This window comes from Rattus rattus, chromosome 7 (assembly GCF_011064425.1).
Source record: "Rattus rattus isolate New Zealand chromosome 7, Rrattus_CSIRO_v1, whole genome shotgun sequence".
Classification (NCBI taxonomy): domain Eukaryota; kingdom Metazoa; phylum Chordata; class Mammalia; order Rodentia; family Muridae; genus Rattus; species Rattus rattus.
Window position 1 is genome coordinate 15,008,808 of NC_046160.1, and position 12,454 is coordinate 15,021,261.

Sequence of the window (12,454 nt, forward strand, 5' to 3'; positions counted from 1 at the left end):
AGTTAACAGTGACAGACTGCAGGTATTTAATAGATGTCACCAATGTCCCTATAATGATGCTTTTTGCTGTCACCGGCCTGTCCCAATAAACACAAGCGGAGCAGACTTCTTGTTTTCCTGCTGAGCCTTACAGTTCCCAGCACCTGGCTGAGCATCAAGTGGATGGCCACCATTCTTCCTGCGTCCCTGTGTAAGCACAAGGTTATACCTGATCCTTGGCCAGCGCTTGTGGGTCCTAAAAGCTCAAACTCAGGACCAGAGAACAACCTCAGGATCCCCGATTTAATCTCCCTGCATTCAGGTAGGTAACTGCCTAATTTGGCAAATGAAGACAGAACAAAGCCTAGTTACAGAGTTGTAAGCCACTGAGCTGTGAGGATGATAAAGACAGACCAGACTCCATGACTATTTCTTCCTCTCCTTCAACACCAGCTCTCAGGTGTAAGACTCCGATGATAGTCACCTCTGTGGAAAGCCTCGAAGCCTTTCTGAAACAAGCCAGGATATAAGCAAACTGACCCTCACTTTGATTAAAATATAGAGTCACTTGGCCTTTCGTTTTTAAGGCATGAGGTAGTGGTAATGATTTCCCTAAACTTTTTCTGAAAATACACAAACTTGGGTTCCTAACAGCACACAGCAATCCCACTCTTCTTCATTTAAAGATCCCTCTACTTTGACTCCCAGAGAGAAGATCGTTGGAAACCCACACCTTTACCACACTTGGTTCATACAACAACAACAGTAACAGAGTGCCAAGGCTCCAACAAGAGCAGGTAAGGAGAGACCTCCTTTTAGCTCTGCAGAACTGTAAACACTCATTCTGGGGGACAGAGCCCACAGCCGTCGTGTGTGAGATTCTTGACATGAAATGAGGTTGAAGGGGGGGTGTCTAAATATTTCTTGCTGATGTCTGGTTCGGGTGGAACATCCTCCAGGCAGATTTGCCTCTCTCTGGAATCTCAGAGAGAGGTGTCACAATCCTTCAGCATCCAGATGCCTCTGGTCTGATCTCTGCTGAGAGCCCTTTTTCTAAGTTAAGCTGGAGGTGAAGCTAAGCAAGTTCCCTCCAGTAAGCGGGGCTCTGCCAGCTCAGGTTTCATCCTGCCCTGCCAGAAATTCCTTTCTGTTTTGAATCTGAGATGTTTATGATTGTTGTTTCGAAATGCTAAACAAGGCAGACACCGTCTCTATTTACAGCTCACAGCTAAAAGCAAAACAAAAACAAAAACAAAAACCCCCCAGATCTTGGGATACCAGGTTCTAAAGACATAGCTCAAACTTTTACAGTAGGTATGTCAAACCCTCGGAAATTAGAAATAAAGTATGACAGTCTTAAAATATAGTCATTCCTAAATTTATTTATGTTATTTTTTAAAAGTTTTGTATGTATGGGTGTTTTCTCTCTCTCTCTCTCTCTCTCTCTCTCTCTCTCTCTCTGTGTATACATATATATATATATATATGTATATATATGTATATATCTGTGCCCCACGTGCAAACCTAATGTCCAATGAAGCCAGAAGAGGGTGTCGAGCCCCTGGAATCTGAATTACAATACAGTTGTGAGTCACCCGTGTGGGTGCTGGAAATCAAACCCAGGTCCTCTGGAAGAGCGGCCAGTGCTCTTAACCACTGAGTCATCTCTGCGGCCTTTTAGTTTCTCTTCTTCCATACTCTTAAGACAAGTGTTCTGCAAATGTTTCAAATTAGGATGTTATACTTGGGTTTGATTAACGCTGACATAAAAGAAACCCTGAAACTTTGTTTTGTAGGTTTTTTTTTCTCATTTTGATTACATGTTTGAATGACAACATTCCTGATAACAAGACAGAGGGTATCCCGAGGAGAGGAACTAACGTGAGTGTCTGAGTGTCTGCTGGGTGGGAAGGGTTGGCTGTCCAGAGGAATCAGCTGTACCCTAATCACTGGCCCAAGGATTTTCATCTTCATCAGGTTTCTTTCTCCCTGCCCCACAGTAGCCATTATGAGGTACCTGTCTTGGGAACTCTGTGCTAATGTTTTCTGAACAAAAACGATACTCGTCTCTAGGAACGAAGGAAGGGCTCACACTTAGGAATTACCACAGTGGGACCACATCTACACTGGGAACCAAAGAGAAAGTCAAAGATTTTCATTGGTTTGTCCCTTCCTCTGGAGTAACACAGTCGTCTCCAGAGACCACGGTAGGCCGATCCACGGTCACACTGAGGTTCTCACTCTCCTCGAAAGGATGCCCCATGCAAGATGGAGACCAGCAACAAGATATAAGCTCTTGTCACCTTTCAGACGAACCCAAGCAAATGTTCACAAACTCCACAGGGCCTGGGAATTAGGGTTACCCGAGGTCAAACCAAGGAACACCTTGTTCTCTGAACTATCGAGTTATCCTCTCCGGGACAAACATCCGAGACCAGAATTACCATCCTGAGCCTCCCGTCAAAAAAGAGTATGTGTGGAGGAGGTGTTAGTGCACGCACAAAGCTGACTTCTAAATTTATATACAGAGAAGGCTAACAAAGATGGAAATAAAAAAAGAATGCAAGTTAGAATTAATATTAGTCATTAAAAAACTGCCGAGGACACTATTAGTATTTATGTACACAATACCCATATCTATATAATCATTTTATATATGTATATATGTATATATGTGTGTGTATGTATATGTATATATGTATATATTGTATGTATATGTGTATATATATATGTATATATATATGTATTTGTTGTTGCTAATCTTCACTATAATTACTTGGTGGAAAGCGCCTGACACTTGAGAAAAACTACCCAAGATTGGCCTGTGCCCTGTGCTGTTAACAAAACCATCTGAGTCAAGATGTGAACGTTGGTTTTACCTAGGCTCAAGACCCATTTGGTTGGAAAACAGGAATGGCTAAAGGAGGAAAGAGAGGACACTCCCCGGGAGAGGCTGAACCCTCCATTCCTGGTGGTCTGAGGTAAAGTTAGCGGCCCCTCTCACCTGCTCCCGGCATGCTCAGGACTCCCCATCTCAGATCTCACTGTGTGATACCTGCAGACAATGAATCACCCAGCCATCCCTGGCTACCAGTAAAGCATTACCTCTATGGAGTCAAGGGCCTCTCTTATTTACTAATATGACCGTCACAGCACGTGACAGGTTTTAGATACCCTTCTACATCAACCTCCTGTTACAAAAGCTGAAACTCGTACTGGGAACGACCCGAGACTAACCACACTGGCATCACCCGTGAGTGAGTGACAGCCACCAGGCTTCACTGCAGGCATACTCAGTCAGAGTCCGCTCTGTTTGTTTAGGTGCGGGGGTCAGGGCCTCGCACATGCTAGACATGTGCTCTACCGCTAAACCATAATCCTAGTGGCCAAACCTGCACTTTTAATAGGCTCCCAGGTGACTGTGGGCCATTAAACTTTCAGAAGCCAAGTTTTTACAAAAAAAAAAAAGAAAGGTATCGGAATTTTATAACACAGAAACCAGACCCACAGCAGATGCCCATTAAATAATTTGCGGGCAGATGTTTCGCTGGTTAGTTGGTGCTACCTAACTTAATAGGGAAACAAGCTGACCCAGAGTAAGTGGTTAAACTAGAAAGGAATAGAGGGTTTAAACCTCTGGCTTTGAGGTTTGTACCAGGTACAGCAGCAGATGGGCCTGGAGTTCTGAAGGTGGTGGTGTGTGTGTGTGTGTGTGGTGTGTGTGTGGGTTGTGTGTGGTAAGTGTGTGTTGTGTGTGGTGAGTGTGTGTGTATTGTGTGTGTGTTGTGTGTGTGGTATATGTGTGTGTGTGTGTGTGTATGTGTGTGTGTGTGTGTGTGTGTGTGTGTGTGTGTGTGTGTGTGTGTGTGTGTGTGGTATGTGCGTGTGTAGAATTGTGCCAATACATGCTGTCTCCTTATCTCAAGACAAACTCAACCCTGTGCTGACCATCAATATGACATCCCCATCCCCCAAAACACACACATCTAAGGAGCTACCAGTAAAATCTTCCAAAAGATAACCTAAAAGAAAATGCACATTACTGGTTAGAATGAGTTTAGGACCCCCAACCTCCCCAGATGAAAGACTACCCCACAGAGAGAGACAAAGGAGCTCAGTGAACAATTCTGACGATGCATCCCAATGAACTTCAGGTCCGAAGATACAGCCTGTGCAGTAATTATTAGATATGTTCTATGTAACAGGCCTCAAGTTTAACTGGCTACTTCTGTGCTGTTGGGGAACAGCTGGAGGTGACAGGATGACATCACTAATAACTGGCTACCTTTCTGAGAGACCCACCTTCTAACTCCCTAAAGGGTCGTGGAGCAGGAAGGTTAAGTGAAGCAAGGAAATGAACCCAGGTCAGGTTGTCACACGTGCACTAGGCAAGCAGCCCTGTCAGATGTCAGCTATTACCATCCCTGGTGTTTCTCGGGGACTAAGGTCGCTCTTATCACAACCCAATGATTAACCTCACTAGTCAGACAAGGAAACCACATTCCCACCCTTCACGTTCATCCACGAAAGCATGGACATTCCGCGGCTTCAGAATAAAATGGGGTTGGAGGAGGGCGATAAGGACTTGAAATGCGTTCACTTTGAAGCTAACAAAGGAAAACAGAATAGAGTTCTGTGCTCACCCTGGGAGCAACCTTAAACAGATGCAGTCTAGCACGCGTCTCTGTCCATCAGTGGAGGGGAAGTCTACCTCAGGACAAAGGATTCAATTCTGACCAGGCCAGGTAGCCAAGAGAAGCAAGAGGGTGAGAGAAGTTGAAGAGGGAGATACCTCCCAGCTCCCTGCCCACACTCTGGTACCACTCAGAGCAAGCCAGAACAGAGAGAAAAACCACAAAAGGAACCCTGCCATTCTGAACTGGGGCTAGCAAAGCTTGGAGAATGCAGGCTCCTGCTCAAAAGTTGGGAAACACTCAGACACCTTACTGTAAGGGCTCTAAAGAGAAATCAGCAGGCTCCCTCTTCCCCACCAAACATGAGCTCCTCCAAGCCTCAGGACCTGATTCTTACAGTCACAAATCTTACCCATGTGCCCCAGCAAGTAAGAATACAGATACATATCATCTTTGCATGGAACTTACATGGGTCCAACCCGTATCTGTCCTATTTATCTTGACTAAAAGGGTATACAGCAGTGCTTCTCAACCTTCCTAATGCTACCACCCTTTAATACAGTTCCTCATGTTGTGGTGACGCCACCAACCGTACAATGATTTCCAATACTACCTCCTGTCATTTTGCTACTGTTAGGAATCGTAATGTAAAAATCTGGTATGCAGGCAGGATATCTGATATGCACCCCCTCCCAAAGGGGTCACGACCCACAGCCTGGGAACTGGTTTACGGAATGAAGAATAGCTCTGAATGACTCCCCAGACCCCCTGGCTTCCTTCTACCCCTGTAGACAGCCTTGTATACAGGACAGAGAACAGAAAAATAGATGGATGAGTGATGCATTTCTAGGCAAAACCTGATCCTTGAAAACGCTGCCTTGGAGAAGTAGACCTGTAAGACGACAGGCATCCGTGCCTGCTTAGCTACTCTGTCATGCCTTCCTCAAATAATTAAATGGCCCACCCTGAGATGTCTCCAAACTCCTTATATGAAATGCACCATCTGGAACAAGGTGTAACAACTGTAGCAAGGCACGGGCTTTGCCAGAAATATTCACCTTCCACTCCCCCACCCCCACCCTGCCTCCTTTACAGTTGAAAGCTCCCCTGTCATCTCGCCTGCTGGCACCATTTCCTGAGTTAAACACACCCACATTTTTCAGGAATTTCACAATTAATCTCTGGAATGTGTTTTGGATCACTCTTCAAAGGGTGATATAGTTGTGCTAAGATGAATTCAAGGCTTTTTCCCCCTTTTTCTCATTCCTTATCCTGTAGTCCACCCACTTTCTGGGGTCACCATTTTATCTAAATCTTCCAGTTTCATAAAGCCTGCACTCTGTAGCCCCAGACTCCTCATGCAGACGGCTGGATAGGAACCAAGCCATGGAGGACAGAAACCTGTACGGAATCTCCCAACAGCTCCGAAACATGGATACAATGTTGTCCAGAGTCTGGGGATTGTTCACTTTTCTTCATAAATGAACCTGCCTGGGGCGGAATGATGGCTCAGCAGGAGAAAGAGTTGCTACCAAGCCTGCCAACCTGAGTTCAATCCTCAGCACCCACAGGGTAGATGAAAACCCGACTTCCAAATGCCCTCTGATATCCACAAGCACACACAAGGGCACACTAAACACACATGCACTCTCACACAAACATTCTCTCTCCCTCAGACACGCACACACTCTCACATGGACGCACACTCACATTCACACCAACACTATCTCACACACACTCACATGCACACACCCACACACACTCGTGTACATACACACACTCATTCACACACACAAACACTGTCTTTCACACATTCACACACATTCATACAAACTCTCACATTCACACACTCACAAACACAAACACTATCTCTCACACACCTTCACACTCACTCTCATACACATTTGCTCACTCACACACACAGTCACAGTCTCACACTCACATACACACACACACTTTCATACTCACACTCTCACACACATTTGCTCACACATACTCATTCACACACAAACACTGTCTCTCACACTCACATATACACTCACACATACTCGCTCACATTCACACACACACACACTCACAGTCTCACACACATACCCACATTCATACACACTCTCACATATACACTTTCTCACACACTCTCACACTCATTCACATTCATACACATTCATTCTCATACACACTTCCTCACGCACACTCTCATACACACTCATACACGCTCTCACTTTCTCATTCACACTCACACACACATGCATGCTCATACACACTCACACACATACACACACACACATACATGCATGTCCACTCTCACTTTCTCATCCACATCCACACCCACATACTCATACACACACATTCACACACACACACTCACACACACACACACACACGCATGCCCACACAAGCAGTAAAAATGTTTTATAAGTGAGCGGGACTTCTGCTTACAACTGTACTCCCAACATTCTGCTCACAGAGCTTCCTAGTCTCTATCCTGACCCACGTCAGCAGCAGCGCATGCCCTGGTGCCTGATGCTTTTGCCTTTCTCCCCTCCAGTCCGCAGCTCATCTGTCCTTTGCCAAGTGTTTTATGTGACAGGAGTCCTCATCAGCAGAGAATTCTGTAAGCCACACAGCCCACGTGAAGGTCATTTTGCCCTGCCATTTGTGTGTGTGCAGTGAATAGTAGTCGGTCCTGTGTGTTTTGTCAATATTTACTCTGAGGAGGAATTAATTACTTCCTTGTTTACTTGAATTAAGTTTGTCTTCCCATAGCCTGCTAACATCTTTTAGGCGCCCTCTGCTCGCCTCTCTCTCTGGTATCAAAGCGTGGACCTTACCTAAAGACTTCTGTGGGAGAGAATGAAACCCATTCATCGCTCTGGAAGCGGTCTGGAAGCCTGGGTTTGAAATGTTTCCCTAACTTCAGTACAGAAGTATTCGCTCTGCCCCACCTCTCCTTTATTTAATTTGTGAAAATCCATAGACTCTCAACTTCAGGTCCTCCCACAGAGTAAAAAGGGCAGCTTTCATGTACCCCATGCCCTGCCAAATGTTTTGATATCTCTACCTGGTCCTGGGCATTGCTCTCTGGGCTCACCTCCCACCTCCCTCTCTCCCCAAGCAGGTATCTTGTGCTACTGACTATCCCAGAAGACAAATAAAGAAACTGTACCTTCACAGGGGTGCTTTAGAACACCAAACCTTGCTCTCTGCTGTAAGTTCCCATCACTCAGTCTTAAGTTCTCCTTGCTGCCCTGTAAACCACGGTGGAAGGGAAGCAAAAGCAACGGGGAAAACTGAGTTGACAAGAGTTTTTTAATAGGCAATAGTTTTGAAGACTGAAATTTCAGTTCTATAAAGACTGAGGCCACAGAGTCAAAGCATCGGAAAAAGTTGGTGCCCTTCTGCTGTCATGGACACCTGTGTCTAACGCAGCACTGTCCTCAAAGCTCAACCACGTCCACTCCATCCTTCAGCACGGTCCTAAGACAAAAGACTGGCGGTGCCTCTTCACCTTGCCCACCCCAAGTGAAGCCTGAAGCATAAGGCCTCTCTCCCACAGTTCCAAATGTAGTCCTCGCTGTCCAATCAAAACATTCTTTCTACACAATCTCACTTCATTAGTTTTTAAAACTCAGATCCCTTAAAGAGATCCCCCACCCAGACTCACTCCCAGGTTTAGAAGCCAAACTTGGTCTTTTGGAATGGTAGGTGATTTCCCTGGAGACAGACGCCTGTCCAAGAAAACAGTCCAGCTAAGATTCTGCAAACGGCCAACAGGAAGGCTCGCTAGATGCATGGAAACAGGAAAGGGAATTGCTGCCTCTGGAGGGCCAGTGCCTCCTGGCCCTTTTTAAGACTGAGAGAGGAGAAAAGACTCTGGGTAGCCTGCTCCATTTTCGTTCCTTCGAATATACATAGGCGCTAACATGGGTTTTTTGTTTTTTTGTTTTTTTAAATAATGGTCTCAACGCAGAGAAGAGATCCTAGTGAACATGCCACTTGATTCACAATCCCATTCCTTTGGAAATTAATTTTTCTTCTTCGGGGTTCTTCTTATGGCTAGGATGGTTCCTGTATTTTTAGGGGTCACTGTGCCATAAAATCCTGAAGAAAAAGGGCCCATTTGGGATGCTGGCCCAACTCATTCAGTGAACTTAAAACACCACTCCCTTGCCCCCCAAAAAGTCAGTATGGGAAGGACAAACATTTCTGCAAGTTGGCAAACAGTAACATACGTTCGTACTTAAGTCGCGTCTTCAAAAGCAGGTGGACTGGTCCTATTTTACACCGTGAAATATGTTTTCCCAGGAGAGCCAACTAAAAAAGCTTTCAAAAGACTTTTCATTAACAGATGCAGCCAGTAGGGGTCATTTCAGTGCAAAAAATGCAGCACAAGAGATTTTTCTACATGAATAAAATAGATCCACTTCTATCCGTGTGTTATGATAACAATACACACGAACTTCTGAATCAAAATGGAAACCGAGGGAAGTACTGGCCATTGAGAAATTTTATGCAAAGTTCCTGGAGAAGGAAAAAGAAAAACTGGGGGGGGGGCAGCTTCTAGACAATCGGTGACTCTCGAAGACTCCTCTAATGCTGAAAAAGGGTCCACGCGTTTTATATTAATGTGAAAATATCTGAAATTTTAGACAGTTGAAGACCTCTCCAAAGGTAAGCATTACATCGTGCCAGAAAATGCTGTCCTTTTACCTTAGATTCGTGGCTTTAAGATCTATTTCACTGCTGCTTTTAGTGAAGGAAGGAAGGAAGGAGAGAGGAAGGGAAAGGGAAGGAAGGAAGGAGAGAGGAAGGGAAAGGGAAGGAAGGAAGGAAGGAAAGAGGGAGGGAGGGAGGGAGGGAGGGAGGGGGGAGCGGGATGTGCCCATAGCATCCAGCTGAAAACAGGCCTGCTAACTGAAATGTGTTTCCAGAGAGCACTAATTGAAATACACTCATGTCAAGAAACACTTCCAAGCATTTTCAAGGCCAACGCTTTGTGCACCTGGTGTTACCAGGAGAAAAGGCAGGCGTGAGGGATGCATCATTTCAGAAGAATGACAGGCTCCTTAACAAACTGCCAAAATCATGTAGCACCGTGACACGGGGCGTTGCTGCCAAAACACTTGATTGCTGCAAATGTTCCCCCAAGCATCCCCTTCACCAGAAACACGTGAAAAAACAAACAAGGGTCACCCTCCTCAGAGCCTCCCAAAGCCCTTCCCGCTGCCCCACCGTCTCCATTGCCTTTAACCACGGCCTCCTAGTTCTTAAAGATCTGTAGGAGGCTGGGTCAAGTTATGCACACCACATAGCAGGATTCACAGGAACACCTTTTAGCCTAAGTTATTCAGAAGGCCTACAGTCAAAAACACGTGAAATTCTGTCAGCCTGTCTGATGACCATTTTCCCTGCGCTGAGGAAACCAGGAGGGGCCTTTTCTGTGTCAGGGAAATGTGGGATCTTGCGGGCACTAGCCTAAAGGAGCAGGGCCCTGCACTCATTACTGCCCCCTAGCTTCCAAACCAGGAAGGCTTCCCTGATTTTCCACAACTGTCCAAAACCTTAAAACCACAGGTAAAAATACATGCATGTGTGTTTAAAGAGTTACCACAGCACTGGAGCCATTTAATACACCCACCTTTGTCCTTTCCGGCCTCTCAGCTCAATAAACAATCGCGCGCACGTGGACACACACACACACACACACACACACACACACACACACACACACACGAGAGGATGCTTCACGATTCACCCGTGTCCCAGGGGCTGACTGACAGCAGTAAAGGCAGAGTGCAGTTGTCCTTTCTTGCAAGTGAGACCTGATCCCTGGCAAGATACCCGGAGCAGCATGGAGGGCCCAATGTTTGATCTCTAAGTAGGCAGGGACCCACTTTTAACAGACAATCCAGCCCATTGTCAAAATAAAAGGTCTCACTATTTCTCTCTAGACCTTAAACCTAATCGGGCACCTTGAGGCAGAAGTAGAGCCATGTGCAGATAGATGGAGGCCCACCCGGTCCAACAGTGCTTCCGAAACAGGGAGGCTCCACTATCAAAGCCCCCACCCTCAGTACATCTACACACACCGCGGTGCACGATGCACCACGGTGAAGCAAACAGTGCAGAATCTACTGTCAAGCAAACAAAAAGACATCAGCCCTAGCTCTAGAAACCCGCGGATATTGGCTCTTGAAAGGAAACCTCTTGTAGTAAACCATAACTTTTCAACCCAGGTGCAGCCCCCCACCCCACTCCCTTTAGCCATCCAGAAGAGTAAGCCTTTGACCGTTTCCAATAGGCAAATAAATGAGTAATCACCATGTGTAACTTCGCCTGGACTGACATATTCCCGAGCTGAAACTGATTTATTACGCGAAGGAGGAAAAGGAGGTGAAGGAAGAGCGCAAAGAAAAAACAAGAGTCATATAGGGAGTGCAGGCTAGAGCACAGGTCTACTCCGCTATCAGAAGCCGGCAGCGCGGACTGCGTACGCCCTCGGTGCCACACTGCGCTATGCGGGCAGGGCGGCAGGGGCGGACTCCCCGAGGGTCTCGCGCGTGCCAGACTCCGCAGTGTTTCCCCGCACAGGGCACCCCTGATTGGGGCGAGAAAGAGCCACCCAGCGTAAGCCCGAATCACCGCACCTGTGTGTGTGTCTATGCGGGTTCAGAGGAGCTCACCCACGCAGCCCAACCTCGCCCGTCCCTGAGCAGGCATCTAGGGCACCCTCCCGGGGACAGCGACGGTCCCTCTTCCCCGGGATCCCTCTCTCCTCTGGGAAAAGTCTCAAGCAAACTTTGTTCCGTGCCGGCCAGGTGGGAGGGGGAGCGCAGCAGGGCAGCCTTACCTTCGCAGACGCCCACTTCATACTCGGTGATGGAGTCGCCATTGAGCGGGGGGCGGATGACACAGCGCAGCCCCCGGTCGCAGGCTCCATGGAGCCCATAGGCTCCACCGCAGCTCTCGTTCCTCTGGCGGGCGCACATGTAGCAGCAGCCGCAGACGCCCTGCACGATGCTTCCCGGGCAGCTCCGAGGCTCCTCGCACTTGGACTCGTCACAGGGCAGGCAGACCAGCGCGGGTGCCTGAGCGCGCCAGCAGCAGCAGCAGCCCCAGCAGCGAGACCGAGAGGTGCCCGCAGCCGGCCAGCCCCCTGCCCCCCGCCACCAAGTACATCCTCCTGTGCCGCCGCCTCCTCCTCGCAGCCGGGCCGGGAGCCGGGCGGGCGCCCTCCCCTGCGCGGGGCACACGCGCCGCCGCCGCACCCGCAGCCCGCGGTCCTCGTGCCCCACTAGGGGCCCCCGGGGCGCTCCTCCCCTCTCGGGGCGAGGCCCCCGCCGCCCCTGCGGGCCGCGCCGACCCGGAGCCCACGAGCGTTGGCGCCAGCGGCAGCAGTGGCGGGTGGCTTCCCCTCCTCCTCCTTTTCCTCCCGGGCGGGAGGGGGAAAAGAGGAAAAAAAGTTTCCTCGCGGCAGCTCCGGTTCAACCCAAACTTCTGGCGGCGGCGGTGGCTGCGCACCGCTCCGAAGCAGGGCTGGTGGCTCCTTCTGGTCCTCCGCGCTGCTCCTGATCGCCGGGGAAAGACGACGGCAGCGCAGCCTCCGGGCCGGTCCCCGCCTCCCGAGCCGCCGAGTGGGCGCGGTGGCTCAGCAGAAGGTCCGTGGCGTCCGTTCCTTGCGCCCGGCTCGGCTCTCTCCCGCGCCGCTCCTCCGGGCGCTTGTTTATGGCTGGAGCCTCCGCTGCTCCGGCTGCGCCCTCCCCCATCCTACCTCATCCCCCCCCCGCCCTCCCCGCGCCGCGCGCTGCTCATTGGCTGCCCCCCCACCCTCGGGCCGGCCA

General features: G+C 48.7%; 1 protein-coding gene across 1 annotated transcript in view; it reads right to left on the reverse strand.

Annotated features, from left to right (window-relative positions):
- Crim1 (cysteine rich transmembrane BMP regulator 1) overlaps positions 1-12,356 on the reverse strand; it is a 177,640-nt gene extending 165,284 nt beyond the window's left edge. The window contains 2 exon segments of the mRNA XM_032908896.1: positions 11,464-11,693; positions 11,695-12,356. Coding sequence (XP_032764787.1) covers positions 11,464-11,693; positions 11,695-11,792 — 328 coding nt within the window. The 5' untranslated portion in view covers positions 11,793-12,356.
- Between the last annotated feature and the right edge of the window lie 98 nt (positions 12,357-12,454).